General features: G+C 42.9%; 1 protein-coding gene across 1 annotated transcript in view; it reads right to left on the bottom strand.

Moving 5' to 3' along the window:
* Rec114 (REC114 meiotic recombination protein) overlaps positions 1-14,212 on the bottom strand; it is a 91,257-nt gene extending 77,045 nt beyond the window's left edge. Inside the window, exon 1 of the mRNA XM_076925526.1 lies at positions 14,018-14,212. Coding sequence (XP_076781641.1) covers positions 14,018-14,173 — 156 coding nt within the window. The 5' untranslated portion in view covers positions 14,174-14,212. The remainder of the gene's footprint in view (positions 1-14,017) is intronic.
* Positions 14,213-16,574: the final 2,362 nt, after the last annotated feature.

Raw genomic sequence — 16,574 nt, 5'->3', positions numbered from 1 at the left:
GTCTCACGTCCACACTCCTTCCCAAGCTCTAGCCAGTACCCCCTACTCCTCTGCAGGAGCATCAAATCCATTGTGGTGGTTTTGAATATGTTTGGCCCAGGAAGTGGCACTATTAGGAGGTGTGGCCCTGTTGGAGTAGGTGTAGCCTTGTTGGAAGAAGTGTGTCACTGTAAGGTTGGGCATTGAGACCCTTCTAGCTGCCTGGAAGCCAGCCTTCTCCTGTTTGCCTTCAGAACAAGATATACAGAACTCAGCTCCTCCAGTGCCATGCCTGCCTGGATGCTGCCATGCTTCCTGCCATGATGACAATGGACTGAACTTCAGAACCTATAAGCCAGCCCCAATGAATGCCCTTTCTAAGAGTTGCCTTGGTCATGGTGTCTCTTCACAACAATGAAAACACTAGCTAAGACACCCATTATTTCTTTACAATTAATATATGGGGAGGAAAAAAAAAGAAAAAATCAGAATAAGGACAACCTGGAGGAACAAAACTGTTCAAGGAGACTGATGGCCGGAAAAAAAAAATTATTACTAATAACATTCAAGGAGATTCTAGGAGCTAAAACTGTTTTTATGATAATAAACATTCAATAGGCAACTGTACACTATGAGGCCAAATGGTCAAAAGGAGAAAGTTTGTAGTCCCAGGGGAGCTACGACAAGGAAGAGACCTCTCGTGACAGTGTGAGATACAATGGCTCAGAGTCAGGGTCAGGAGAACAGTATTGCTGATGTGTGGAAAACAGAGCAAGGTAAAGGCACCCACTAAACAAAAGGAAAATTCACCGAGACATGGGACTGGATGAAGACAGAAAGGAATTGAGTTCCAGGCATCAAAGGGATAGCAGAAAACAAAACAGCAAGAGCTGGTCACATCCCAGTGAAACCCTAAGTTCTAGGCACACAGAAAGGTCTTCAAAGCTCCTGGTTAAACACAAAAACAATTTAGTGCTTGAGGACTCTAGGGAACTCTTTTTTTTTTTTTTTTTTTTTTTTTTTTTTAATTAAAGTGGCAAATTGAGAGGAAGAGTCTAGCATGGTCTCCACTCTCGACATGTAATGTGACCATGTGGTTACAGGCAACTACGAGGGTCGGGCGGGGTGCAGGGCAATCCAAAAACTAAAATCAGAACAATAAAATGACTATGTCAAAACTCTACAAATCCTAATTTATGTGTGTAGGCATCATAGCTCAAGAGCAACAACATAAAGAGAAAATCAGACCAACACCACCCTCCTTGCAGAGGAAAACCATCTATGCTTGTCCCAGAGGAATCAGCTTGGATTTGATCAACTGCTACCATCGCCAGCCATGGTACTGCTACCATCGCCAGCAAGAGGTTGCAGGCGAGCAGATGAAACTGCCCCGGTTGCCCTGTTGCTCCAGATTTTACTCAGGGTCTTTGTGCTTCCATGATGAATTTTTATTTATTTATTTATTTTAAGTTCTGTGAAGAATGACTTCAGTATTTTAATGGTGATTACGCTGAATTTGCAGACCACCTTCAACAACATGGCATTTTCACTATATTCATTCTGCTGCTCCATCTCTTGTCTTTTAGTTTTTCTTTAAGAAGTTTTTCACTTCATGACTAGGTTTAGAAATTTTATCATTCCTTGAGGCAACTTGTGTTCCTGATTTCCTTCTCAGCAAGTTCGATGTGGAGCACAGAAAGGCTACTGGCTTTCTCAGTGTCAATTCTGTGTCCTGCTACTTTGCAGTGTTTGCTTATCAGGTCTGAAATTCTCCTGGTACAGCCTCTGGGTTGTCCTAAGGATGGGGTCATATCGTTGGCCACCATATTATTTTTTTCCACCTGTGATTATATTTAAATTTTACTTAGAATAAAAACCAACACATGAGCTACAGGGAGGTGGCTCAGGCTGTAAAAAGTCCGCTGCACAAATGTAAGGACCTGGGCTTGATCCCAAATGAAGCCTAGGTACAGTGACTCGCCCGCCCCGCCCCGTGATCCCAGCACTGGTGGGGAGGAGGGAGGGAAGGATGAGTTCCCGACGCTCACAGGGTAGCCGGCCTTGTCAAATCCACACACTACAGGTTCAGTAAGAGACTGTCCCCCCAAATAAAGGCAGAGAGTACTGAGTTAAGACAATGGACATCAACCCCTGGCTTCCATCACCACGAATGCAATGCACACACGCATGTGCGTACAGACACACACACACACACACACACACACACTGGAATCACAAGAGGTTTCCATGTTCTTTGATAATAAAGCAAGAGTCAAGATGAAGGAAGGCACTCATCTTATTATAAAGGACAGTGACATTATGTTTAAGATTTTAATATAATGCCCAGATTTTACAGAGAAATTTCAATGTCATAACACTTAACATAATCTAAATAGGGGTTAGGCTGCTTATTTCTGACTCTTTGGAAATACCTTTAATGACCAATAATTTAGCATTGTACTAGAAAGTCCAAGTTAATACAATACGGAAAGGCCAAAGAAAATGCTCAATGATCTAGTCATAACAAAAAGTACTGTAAGGTGTTGAGAGAACAAGGATTACCTCACCATCAGTGTTAAACCATATGTTGAGAATTGAGTCTATCACAAGCTTGTGTATGTTACATAATCAAAGAACAGCTTAAACACTGATTAATACAAACTCTTCTCATAATTTAATGCATACGCTGAAGCAATCTTCACAAGAGAAACGTAAAATAAAGTAGAAAAAGTCGAAGAATTATACAAAAGTATTTTTTAAAACTTCAAATGTAGTTATTCTAAATTACATCTTCCTGAAGGATGAAATAAATTACCTTCAGATTTGTGATGAATTAAATTATGTTCCTGATTAAGGATTTTGTTTTCTGCTTTTAAGGTCACTCAAAAATGTCACAGCTTTGTCTGTTGGTTCAAACTGCTGATTTATACATTATAAAATTCAAATTCCATGCAAACGTGCTAAGGGGACCCCACCTGCCTCCCCACTGGCTGCTAGTAGCGAAAGGGTCTCCTAATCATTTCTACAGATTTCTAGAGTTTACCAGGCTAAAGGACATGGTCCAGCCACATACTATAAACTATACAATTTGGCCTTTTATTTTACAGAAACACAATTTTAACAATAAAAAAACCCCCACAACTGTAAGACCTTTCCCATGTACCCCCAAAAGTAAGGATATGTAGGGTTTTTTTTTTTTTTTCTTTTTGAGCTTACAAAATAAATTAAGTGTACCATGGCATGAGACTTAATTCTGCATCTTTTGCCACATACTCCTAAGAATAAGATTACTGGTTATGAAAGTATCCAAGCTTCTAAACCTGGCTTCTGGAGTTAATTTAGAATATATTCACTCAAGAGGCTAGAAAATCAGGAATTAAAGTCATCTTTGGCTACACAGTAGGTTTGAGGCTAATGTGGGCTATATGACCCAACAGCAACAATAACAAAAAGAAAAAACTTAGAGTCTCCTCAGCCTGAGCTGGGCAACAGTAAAGTGACTGCTGGGTAAGCTGAAAGCCTAGAGTTCAGAGCCCTGGAACCCACACTTAAGTTGAGTATGCATGATAATACACCTTTAATCCCAGGGCAGCAGATCGGGAGGGAGACAGGGAATCACCAAAGCAAGCTGGTTAGCCAGACAAGCAGAGTGGGCAAGCTCCATATTCAGATGGCAAGTCTTCCTTGATTCCCTCGAGAGAGGCACAAACATACATATAAGAAAGTTTGTACACACTGATAAACTTTACAAAAAAAATCAGGTATAGGGTTGCATGCCTATAATCGTAACATTTGGGAAGCTGAGGCAGGAGGATCAGGAGTTAGAGGCCAGCTTTTATTATGTAATAAGACTATTTCAAAAACTGTATCAAACGCCACCACCAACTAGATTACAAAGTGGTCTTTCTCACGGGCACACTGAGGTCTGGGTAACTCTTCCATTCTCCTTTCCTATCTCCCATCCACTCACAAAGCCAGGGAAGCACCCGAAGGATCTAATATCCCAAGTGTATTTCTAAATGGGAGTTACAGATTTTACAGCAAGTCTCGGCCGTCACTGGGAACTGAGAAGACCCCTGGAGTCCACATAATCAGGCAGTTGGGCTCCGCTGGCCAGCCTGCTCAGTGTCACAGCCTTAGCCATCTCTAACAGAGCCTTACAGTGTCTGCACACAGAGGGTGGGGAAAAAGTCCCAAAGTTGATGAGATTTGACCATATGTGGGCCTCACTCTAAACTGTAACTTCCTAAGCCCCCTTAACCACTAAGCTACGATACTCCTCTTCACTCTATTGGTGCATATAAATTCCACCTTAAATCATTCCACCTTAAATCATATTGCTCAAACAAGCAATGGCCTCCATGGAAACTGCTGAACAAAATTAAGCTTTTGTTTCTGAAGAAAGAGAACAGAGTTTTGACCCCAAGGTAGAAATATGTATTTATAAACTAGAGTTTTGGGAACAAGTAATGATTCTGTCATAGAAAAAAAAAACAAACAAACATTGGAACATCACTTACAAGGCTCTTTTTCAAAGTCTGAGGCAACGTATAATGTGTGTAACGTAAGATCCGATCAGGTATCACTGTAAGTGTGAAACACTTCAGGGTCAGCTGGTTTGGGCTGGCACACACTACAGGCACTGACACTCCTCTAAAATCCAAGGTGCATCTCTCGCTCACTGCCACCTGTCCATTCTGTTCTCTCACTCCATCTCACTGCCTGACCCTTACCACACCACCAACCAGTGTGCCAAGGGAAGCAGTAAGAGCTGTCACGCACTGGCTCTGTAGGCTTCTGCCCGTGGCGTGTGTCAGTTACGCTCACATTTTTACTGTCCTAAACCAGTCACAAACCAGGCACATGTCACCTAATACAGACCAGGTGAAATCAGTGTCTGTGGGCAGCACCAAAAACTACCACTTTATAAAAGATACTATTGAAGTCAGATAGACATAGAATCAAATCTCAGCCTCATCACTTAGAAGAACAATTCTTTTTTTCTTTTTTTTCTTTTTTTTTTTTGGTTTTTCGAGACAGGGTTTCTCTGTGTAGCCACTCTGTAGACCAGGCTGGCCTCAAACTCAGAAATCCGCCTGCCTCTGCCTCCCAAGTGCTGGGATTAAAGGCGTGCACCACCACCGCCCGGCACAACAATTCACTTTTTTGATTAAAGAACAGAAATACTACTAAGCACCTTATGAACTTATGCATAGCTTGTTAAAGTGTGGGCCATGGTCCCATGGCTGAATGTGGAGGTCGTGAAAAATCTACCAACAATAATATGTTTCTGAACACCAACAACATGGTGACTCTGAAGTTCTGGCAGCACGGACTCAGGTTGCATGATGGGACTTCACTGCAGCCTTATTACTGAACACACAACATGTACACTTTGTCTTCTGTATGTACTTATACCACACACCAATAAACACCGCTTGAAACACCCTGGCTAGGATTTCAGACTACTGTACCTTATGAACTGCAGTGTGTTTACGGCACACACAGTCTCCTATTCTTAAAGAAATATCACAATTTTTTTTTTCTCTGATCAAAGCCTCAAGTTTAATAATTTGCTTTCACATATAAAGGGGAATCACAATTTAGTAGTGGGAAATAATTAATTTTAGTATTTTATTTTTGCTGTCAGTCCTCAAACTGTTCAAGTATCAAATCACGGTACCGATAGATTGATTATATTGTGTTAGAATATTTGACTTTTTTTAAATTGCTGTTGGACTGGAAGGCAGAGGCAGGTGGATCTCTGTGAGTTTAAGGCCAGCCTGGTCCACATGGCAAGTCCCCGAGCAGACAGGACTACACAGAGAGACCGAGGGTGGTCTGAATGAGAATGGGCTCCTTCAGCTCACACCTGAATGCTTTATCCCCAGTTGGCAGCCGGTTTAGGAAGGATTAGGAGGTGTGGCCTTGTTAGAGGAGGTGTGGCCCTGGGGGTGGGCTCTGCGGTTTCAAAAGCCCATACAGACCCAGTATCATCCTCTTTCTGCCTCTAGTTTATGGATCAGATGTACAGTCTCAGCGACTGCTCCAGTACCATGTTTTCCTGCCTACCACCATGTTTGCCAGCATGGTGATCACGGCTCACCCTCTGAAGCTATAAGCAAGGTCCCAATTTAAATGATTTCTTGTATAGGTTACCTTGGTCCTTGTATCTCATCATGGCAACAAAACAAAGAGAGCCTGTGTCAATTCCTACCCCCTTCAAAAAAAAATGCTGTTTGAGGGGCTAGAGAGATGGCTCAGTAGATAAGCGTGCCTGAAAGTTGGGTTCCCAACACCCACATCAGACAGTTCACACCTACCTATAACATTAGCCCCAAAGAGAGCCTATGCCTCTGACATCTGGCCTTCATGGGCCCCTGCACTTACATGCACATGCAGACACACATACATGTAATTTAAATCAATTTTTAAAATTAATTGTTTGAGAGCTGGAGAGGTGGCTTAGCAGTTAAGAGTAGTGGCTGGTCTTACAGAGGACCTGGGTTTGGTTCCCAGCACCCACATAGCATCTTGTAACTAACCATCTGTATCTCTAGTTCCAGGAGATCTGATGCCCTTTTGACCTCCATGGGCATTGCATTCGCGTGGTATACATGCATACATGCAAACACACACATGTCCATAAAATAACAAATAATTCTTTAAAAATTGATATCTGAGTTGCTGGCTTGGGTTCCATAAAAACTGTTAAGAAAACATTCACTAATGAATTATGACTTGGGATTAGAACATAATTTCTAACAAGTTCTGAAATGGCCTTAAGCATGCTTCTGCCATCCTGTGTTATTTGTTGGTATCAAACAATTCTCATCACTGATATGATTTATGATTTATTATCAGTAACTGATTTCTATATGTATTTTATATACTTATACATCCAAAGTTGCATAAAAATTACTTAGGCACAAAGGGTTGGAAGTAGAAAAGGCTTAAGAAGCCCTGCTTATAAAATTTTCAAAGATTAAATAATAGTGTGAGGTCAGATGTCAGCAGAATGCTTGGCTTTCATTTACCATTCAATAAAACTTTATGAGACATCAGCCAGGCCCCATGCCAGGATTGAACATACAGTATTTACACACTAAGCAACAGTTAATTTTATTACTTCTTCTAATCCATTTTCTGTTGACATAATGAAATTCCCCAGACTGATGCTTTATAAACAGGCTAATTTAGCTCATGGTTTTGGAGGCTCGATGTCTAAGTGGCTCAGTATGTCTCAAGGCTTCCTTGGCCACATTCTAACACAGAAAGGAAATATGGCCGAGAAAATAAGGCACCAGTTACACAGAGTGACGACCTTTAGTTTTCATGAGATAGCCCACGCTGTGAGACCAGCATTAATCCCTTCTGAGTGTGGCGCTGGCATGGCCTGATTAGCATGTACTCGGCCTCCACCACAGCAGAGACCAGGTTCCAGCACAATAATCTTTGAGGGGCACATGTAAAACATAGTACTGTCATTACAAATGCCTTCTGAATTCCAACCAAGAACTCAGAGATATGTCTTTAGAAGTGTGTGACAAACTGCCAGCTAACCTCAGACATTCATTTCTCCTTTTACACGGTAAGAGGACACCTGACCTTGAGGTATACATCAGTCTTCCATGTGGGTTTAAGCTCTGCCTAGCGTGTTGTAAGGTGAAGCAGCACACAGTGGCTTGCAGAAAAGCCCTTAGGAGACTATACATGTGCACCCTGGCCTAGAACCCAGGTTCTTTCTCAGACTGATCACTGTGTCTTCGTTACTTTTCCTGTTGCTGTGATATAACACCCTGAGGCAAAAGTAACTTAATGAAGAAAGGTTTCTTGTAGCGGGGAGTTTACAGGTCATCACAGCAGGGAAATCACAGAGGTGGGAACTTGTGGCAGCTGGTCATACTGCATCCACAGTCAGGATGCTGAGAGCTGTGTGAATGTAACCCAAGCTCATAAAATGGTACTGTTCACTTTAGAGTGGGTCTTCTCACTTCAATTAACCCAAGGAAGAAAAACCTTCACAGGCACACCCAGAAGCTAACCTAATCTAGATAACCCCTCACATGTGTGCCCAGAGGCTTATCTCAAGGATAATTCTGGACCCTGTGAAACTGACAATATTAACCATCACCATAGTCATGCAGGGCACAAGAACAAAATGAAGGAAGTCTCCGTTCCACACTGAGTGTCATCCCAGCTCTGGACTTAAGGTGAAAATTAAGTTTTCAACTTCTGTCACTCAAAGCTAATCTTAATGTAATCTGACTTTAAGAGAATGGAGGATTCTTGAGAGAAGAATAACTCTTAATAACGCTCATCTTCAGAAGAAAAGACACCATTGTAGGAAGCAGCAGCACGGAGGAGAGGAAGATCAGCGGCCTAGAGTCTAGTTTGTTTTCCATTTCCTATGTCAACATTTGACAAGCTATTTAACCTGCCAGGTTTCAACTTCCTGTCTATGCCATAGAAGACCCGAAGACTTGTGAGAAGTGCACAAAACCTCCGACAAAGGCTGCCTGCCTATCTGGAGGAATGTGGACCAAGGGTCTGCTCTACTCCACACTGGCATATCTAATACAGTCATGGCTACTGAATGGTGTTTCGGTCACAAACAAGCCACAGGACTACATACAAAGGAATGGTCCCATAAAACAGTAACATTCAATGTCATGGTTGAGCTAACTATACACTATGATGTTACTTTAACAACAAAACTGTCTCAAACAAACACCAAAAGACTGAGTAAATCCTGCAGACAATTGCACAACATCCCTGGCACCTAGCTTAATGCTAAGGGCCCAGGAAACAATTAGTGGAGAGGGGATGACCAGCGAGCTTTCCTGCTAGCATCTCAAAGAGTTGTAAAATATAAGTTGGCAGAATGTAGAAAAACACAAATTATAGAGTGTCATGCAGATGTCAACAATGTCTCTCACTGCTTGGAGAATTTCCATAGTAAAGTGCAAGGAAAAAAAAAAAAAAAACCCACTCAAGCAGGGTCTGGGGAAGTTTCTCTGAGTTTAAGACCCGGAGCTGGATATCCAAGGAGGTCAGAGAGTCAAGAGTACAGAGGACAGAATAGAGAGGAGACACCCAGAGTGAATCCCTGTCACTTCCAAAGCCTGTCCTCCAGTGCAGCTCTCTGCTCAGCACACACGGCTGGAGAAAGACCCACCTCCGAGTACTTAAGGGAGCTTTGCCTAGACCCACACAGGGCCCTGAACGTTGCCTATTGCTCGGCAGCCTGAGCAGAAGACATTTCATTTATGGGGCACTGGGGAACATTCTCTTAAGAAATTTCTCTCAGCATTTGGGGATGCAGGGTAGTCCTAAACCAGATGTTTTGCCAATATTCACATGGTTTAAAAACAGACTTGAAAGGATGCAACTATTTCCAAGTAACTTATCCTGTGGGGGAGGGGAGAGAGAGCTGGGGGGGGAGATGAAACCGGCCCCATAGGGTCATATGAAGTGGCACTATTAGGAGTTGTAGCCTCGTTGGAGGGAGTGTGTCACCTGGGGGTGGGGATGGGGCTTTGAGGTTTCAGAAACTCAAGCCAAGCCTATTGATTGGTTCACTGTCTCTTCATGCTACCTGTAGATCCAGACGCAGAAGCTGTATGCCTCCAGGCTTCTGGCCATGACAACAATGAACTAAATGTCTGAACTGTAAGCCAGCCCAATTAAATGCTTTCCGTTATAAGAGTTGCTATGGTCATGGTGTCTCTTCATAGCAATAGAAACTCTAACTAAGATGGTGGGGTAGGGTGGGCGTGAGGTGCTAGAATATTTATAGGAACACAAGAATTTCGTGGACCCAACAAGTTAAAATTCACAACAATAAGGATCTACTAAGAAATTACCCAGCATGCAAAGGAGAACTGCTATTTTGCTACTTCTCTACAATAATTTTCTTGAAAATTTACTGAAAATTAAATTGTCCTTAGGACACGAACAAATCATCTTAATCGTTCTCATCTTGGATGCTAATTTGAAAACTGCGGAAATACTAACAATTCTAAGGCAAACGGCACCATAATTAAAAGCACAAGCTCTAGAGACAAGAAAACTAGAGCCCAAATTACTCCTCACTTCTCTCTAAATTCTTAGAAAAGCCCGAGAACATCTCTCAGGTTCAGCTGATTCATCCATAAAATGGAGACAGTATTTCCTACATAGGGCTGCTGAAAGAACTCGCCCTAAATAGAGCCAGGCAAAGTGGTGCAAGCCTTTGATCTTAGCACTTGAAAAACAGACAGGCAGAACTCTGTGACTTCAAGGCCAGTCTGGTCTACACACCAAGGCTGTTAGAGTTACACAGTGAGACCCTGTATCACAAAAAGGAAAAAAAAACAACAACAACAACAAAAAAAACCAGTTGCCTTGCCACCACAGACTCAGCCAAACTTCACTAAGGATCGTATCACGTGGCAGAGAATGCTGAGACACTAGAAATACAGAAGAACAGGGGCTTCAAGTCCTTCTCTACACTGAACCCACATTCAAAGTTCATCTCAAGTACAAGTTTCACATTCTATTTCTTAATTTCTGAGTAGAGCAATTATTTTAAGGTCCTCCTACAAATCTAACATTTTCAGGTTCAACCAATTAAGGTATGTCTGAGAAATATTTAAAAGCTAAAAAACATGGAAAAGCTTTCATTTAAAAGCAACCTGCAATTAACATCACCTTTCAAAATTCTCAAATTAACAGACTGGATTATATACAGACATAAAGTGGACCAATCTCTTATTATGATAATTTCTGTCAGACAGGTTGAGCCAATAGATATAAGGAACTAAAATCAAGTTCGTTTGTATTTCATCTGCTCATCCACTTAGAGGATGACAGATGGCTGAAATAGTAACCTCAATAAGAAAAATTTGCATATGCATTTTGAATCTAACTTAGTCATAACTCTATAAATTCATTTTATGAATTGCACTATGTAGCTGCTCACTTCATTCAAGGTCACCCGCACCCCTTCTCTCAAAGCATAGTCCCTAAACCAACACCGGTGTCACCTGGGAGCTTCCTATGATGACAGAATCCATTTCCCACAACAGTCTGTTCTGACTGAGGAAGAATTTGCATTTTAACAAAATCCCTACAGGACAACTATGAACACCAAAGCAAATGGCATGGCTGTAAATTGTGGTGTTTGGGGTTATTTTGGTGTTTTGTTTGTTTGTTTGTTCACTGTTACAAAAAGTTTATTTACTTCCAAATTGTGTGACATGTAATAACAATTCAGAGACATGAATAGAATCAGCATGCTGGTGACCTTAACTTGACCTTACGTCTCAGTTGGGACTTCCAGTCTGAGAAGTCTTGCTCTATTTATCTCTCTCTTAGATGGACAGTTCTGTCAGTACGTGGGCACTGTGATTAGCATCTTCTCTGGGGCAAAATATCTACACATATGGAACCAAGAGAACAGAGTCTCTCCATAATTGGGGAGGGGGCGGTGTTTAAAAAAATCAAAATGGGCTTGTCCACAGTTGAATATGAAACATTCCATACGAGAAAAAAAAAAAACCTACTAGAATCACCTTATATTAATAAATTTCTATGTTTCACATAACACGTAGTTTTATTGTAGGTACCAAGTGTTTTTTAAAAGAAATTTGCATGGGACCTGGAGAATACAGTGTTATTATTACTATTATACAATAGTCACAGTTGCCCATAAAACAGAACAAATCTTACTTCTCTTTCATTTAAAAGGAAAACATGACAGACTTAGGCTGAAGCTGATCACAGCAGGCAGGATGGCTGGGCAGAGATTCAAAGCAAGGGACAAATGTCCAGTTTTCAAAAGCTGGGCAAACGCTAACCGCATCTCTTGTCACCGTGGCCACGGTGTTATGTCAAACATTTGAAAGCCGCTGAAAGGTGCTGTTCCTTATAAGCAGTTATGAAGAGCTTTCAAAGAGAAGGTAAAAACCTTAATAATGGTGGACTTCTTAAAATGGCCAAACGCCCATGCTCTGGGCTGCAATGTAAGAGTTACCTGGCTGAGTCTGAGCCAGCGCACCCAACACAGAGAAAAGGGTTGAAAAGGACTAAAGAGTGGTTAGGAGAAATGATCAAGGAGTCTCCTGGAGCAGTCTTGGAAGTTAAACATGTCCTTTAACGTCCCTGGATTTCTATAAGATCCTATTATAGATCCGTCACGCCGGCATCAACTCCCCCTCGCTCCATTTTGCATTTTTGCCCTATATTTTATTTAGGATACAGACTTCCACAAGAGCACAACGTATCTAATAATTTTTTACAATGGGCCTAAATAGATTGATTTCAAGTTTTAGAGCACCCTTTACGCTAATATTCCAGAATGTTATGAATAATTCACAACGTTCTATTTCTATTCACAGTCTCAGCCAAGGCTCACACAACCGTGTGCTTCGCTCTATATGTTCACCTCAGTCACTTTTCAGTCCACATCTGTCTGGCTTCTACACCCTTCCCTCATCAAAACCCTCTTCCTAACCACCATGGATAACCTTCACATAGCTAAGTAAAACGGCCACCGTCATTATTTTTTTATACTTGACAGTGCCACTCCACAAAGTTTAAGTAAACATTGTCTCTCCCTCTTGAGAGAACTCCCTGTATCTCTAACAAACCTTCATTCTCTTTGGTACTTTACAATTCTGTGGCCCTTGTCAATCTGCCAGGTTCTGGCACTTCTCTCTGACATCCAGTTGCTGCACTACCTTGGGACTAGGTCCTGGAATCTCCACTAACCCCATGACTGTATCACCTCCCCAATGCTACCTCACGCCTTCACACCTCCAGCCCAGGCCGGCTGGATCCAGAATGGTACGTACACTCAGCTGAGTACAGCTGGCATCTCCTCATGCATGTTTAGCTCATCACAAGCAAATCTGACGTCTCTGATCTGTTTTTCCTCCGGTGCACCCCGTTTCCCTACAGGTGCTTCTGGCAGCAACCGAATTGCTTTACCGTCACCTCTCACATTCCATCAATCGCTAAGCCCTTTCATCCCTATCCTCCACATCATGTGATCCATTCCCCCTCTCCGGTGTCACCTCCCCTCAGGCCCGAGGTGTCATTATCTTTTGTCTTCCCCAACTCACTGTCCTCTAATTCCATCTACAAAGACAGAGTGATTTATCAAAGAAGAGAATGATTAAAACCCTTCATGTGGCTCTCCCTGTGGGCTTCTAAAATAATATTCACAAGATGCCCGTCTTCCTGTCCAGACAGCCTCACCATGTACCATCACTCCCTGGGTTCACCAGCCTTTTGGCTTCTCTCTCTATTAGACCTGCTAAGGTTTTCTCAGGTGTGAAGGCTTTCACATGCCACGCCCTCGTTTCTCTATTTTATCTTACCCACAGCTGTTCAAGAACACATAAAACACAGTGAACATGCACACATGTCCTATGAAGTAAGATCATTATTTTACACCTGTTTTGTCTCTACCACACTTATTTAACCATAACATTAAGATAGTATTTCTATTTTTACCATAAATAAGGTTCAGAAAAGCTAAGCAGCTCAACCAAGAACAGGGAAATTCAGCATCAAAGTTAGATTTCTGGAGCTGGTAGTGTTGCTCAGTGGTAAAACACATGCTTAGCACACAAGGGGGCCTTGGTCCTGTCCCTAGTACCAACATAAAAACAGATAAAACCCAACTTTAGTCTTGTATAGGTGCTTGACTACCAAACAGCAAGACAATTTAGCTACGGATGACTTAATTATCCGTGCTACAATTTACATAGTTATCTGGGTAAATACTATGCCCTCAGGAAACTAAGATCATTGGGACATGGCTCAGGGATAGGGCACTTAGATGCCCTGTACCATAAGAAAGCAAACAAAACCATTCACGACAGCACCATTTAGACCTTGCTCCAAATTTCCTGTGGTAGAAGTCATTCCCTCGGTCCTCCTCGCAGAGGTGTGACGGCCAAGCACAGACCCTATGTGGCTGCTGGACAGGGTTTTCCCTCCTTCCCTGGGGATCTGGCAGCTGGGGGACCTTCCTGCCCTCAGGTCTCACCTTCCATGTGGGCGAGGGCGCTGCAGCATCCTCCGAGCTAGACCCAGGGGTCTCCCCATTGTCCAAGAGCATGAAGCGACCATAGCGCCTGAGAGGCCACTGGGAGACTTCTCCTGGAAGCCCGAGGCCGGAGGCCACATTTCCCGCCTCAGCCATGCTTGTTCAAGGTCCTGGAAAGCCTGCCTCCACGTGACCCCTGACGACAATAGGCTAGCCAATCAGGAAGCCAGGTGCTCAAAGCTAGCGCTTCCCCAAAACGGAAGCAGAGGCTGCCAGAACCGGAAGTGTGGTCTTCTTCGCTTTTTTTTTTTTCTTTTTAATTTTTAATTTTTTTTATTTTTTATGTTGGGCGTCCAAGAGAGATTGTCTCCCTTCTGCCTGAAAGTGAGGCTACTGTGCCTACAGTTTGGAAGATTTCAGCACTAGCATGGACCCCTCCACCTTCCCTCATGGCAGCCCACGCAAGCGTTCACCAGCCTGAGCCTTGAGAGATTTCCCAAACCAGCCAACTTTCTCATAACCACCAAACCCTGGGACGAGACTGGCTCTCTAGCGTGTCTCTGTCCTCACAGCAGTCTTGCCCGATGGTGGCATCTCTTGACATCCTACCTCAAATCCAGCACAGTGTAAAGAGCAATTCTGGAAACATTACCAGTTTCTCATCAACCTGTACCCCCTGGACATATTCCTTCCTTTCTTCAGCAGAGAGAGGCACAGATGAGTAGGGAGTGGCCAAGCAGCAAAAGGTGTGCCCCCATCAAACGGCAAACAAATTACGTTTCTGGGTGATTTATAGCCCGCAAAACATTTCCACATCTGTAATTTTATTTATCCTCCCAACAACCTTGTGGCGAGTTAAAGAAACACACATCTCAGAACTGGTAGTGGCAAAATAAGCCCTGGAGAGCAGACGTGATTTATCAATGGACACAGCCGGAGAATGCAAAGCCAAGGTCGGGCTGTGGACCCCACAGTCTCTTCATGTCAGCCCCACTCACAAAGAATCTGATATTTATACGATCTGTGTCAAGTCAGAACAAATGCATACAGGGGGTGGAGGCTGTGTTAACTAAACACATAAAGTAAAAATAAAAAGAAGACTTTTAAAGTTTTTTTTTTTAGTTGAGTTTTTGTTTTGTTTTGTTGTTTGTTGATTTGTTTAATGTTTTAAGACAAGACGTCATTTTGTAGCCTAGGTGGATCTTAAACTTGAGGTAACTCTGCCCCAGCCTCCTGAATGTTGGGATTGTAGCCAAGAGCCATTAAACATGGCTCAATGTAAACAGTTTATAAACTATACAGTTATAGAAACTGTTATGTTTAGAGAATGTTTGGGAAAGTGGTAATAATTGTACACTACAAAGCATCAACTGTCTGCAGTGTGCAAAAGAACTATGCTAGTTGGGGCTGGAGAGATGGCTCAGCGGTTAAGGGCACTGACTGCTCTTCCACAGGTCCTGAGTTCAATTCCCAGCACCCACAGGGTGGCTCACAATCATCTACAAAGAATCTGATGCCCTCTTCTGGCACGCAAGTGTACACACAACAGAGCACTCATACATAAAGTAAATAGGTTAAAAAAAAACAAAAAACAAAAAAAACACAAAAACTAGCCCGGCAGTGGTGGCGCACGCCTTTAATCCCAGCACTTGGCAGAGGCAGGCGGATTTCTGTGTTCGAGGCCAGCCTGGTCTACAGAGTGAGTTCCAGGACATCCAGGGCTATACAGAGAAACCCTGTCTCGAAAAACCAAAAAACCAAAAACCAAAAAACAAAACAAAACAAAACAACAACAACAAAAAAAAACTGCCGGTGGCTCGGCCCTTAAGGCGCCCGCAGAGGGCGCGCGTCTCTTGGTACGCGTGTTCGAATCCCGTCCTCTCACTCCCGCGTCTTGTGGGGAACCCCCCCCCCCCCAAAAAAAAGAAAACCAAAAACAAAAAAACTATGCTAGTCAGCAACTGAATACAGAAATGGTAACCTATTCTTTTCAGATGCACATCTAGCTTCTGGGACCTTCATCTCTAATAAGGAAGATGAAGCAAGGTGCAAACACACTCAGGGTAAGGTTACGTGCCCAGTGGACAGCAGAGCCATGGAAGAACTATGGGCTCCATGATACCTCCACCTGCCAGACCCACTCACAAAGAATTTAGTGTTTACAAGACTGTTGGGGGTGGGGGGGAGTGGGAGTGGGAGCTTGAAACACATAACTGACAGGTAACATGTCATCTCGGAGTTTAGACGAGGAGACTGGCATCCCATGGTGTGGAGTGAGACAGGGCTTGAGGACCAGAGATACAGAGGTGCCAGCATAGCTGCTAGGAAGTAAAGCCCTGTTTGAAAGAGGGGAGTTGGGGCAAAAGGGCATACAACAGCCATGAAGGAGTATTGATTGTACTTGGCAGGTGGTGAAGAATGTGGACGTTAGCATAAGCAACTGACACTACCATAGTGGTGGTCCAGGCAGATAAATCTCTCAGAGGCAAGCAAGATAAACTGGATTAAAGGCAAGGGGAGTTTGTTGCATAGCATTTTGTTCATCCAGTAAAGCTTA

This window comes from Arvicanthis niloticus, chromosome 26 (genome assembly GCF_011762505.2).
Source record: "Arvicanthis niloticus isolate mArvNil1 chromosome 26, mArvNil1.pat.X, whole genome shotgun sequence".
NCBI lineage: Eukaryota > Metazoa > Chordata > Mammalia > Rodentia > Muridae > Arvicanthis > Arvicanthis niloticus.
This window is presented reverse-complemented; position numbering and strand designations above follow the sequence as displayed.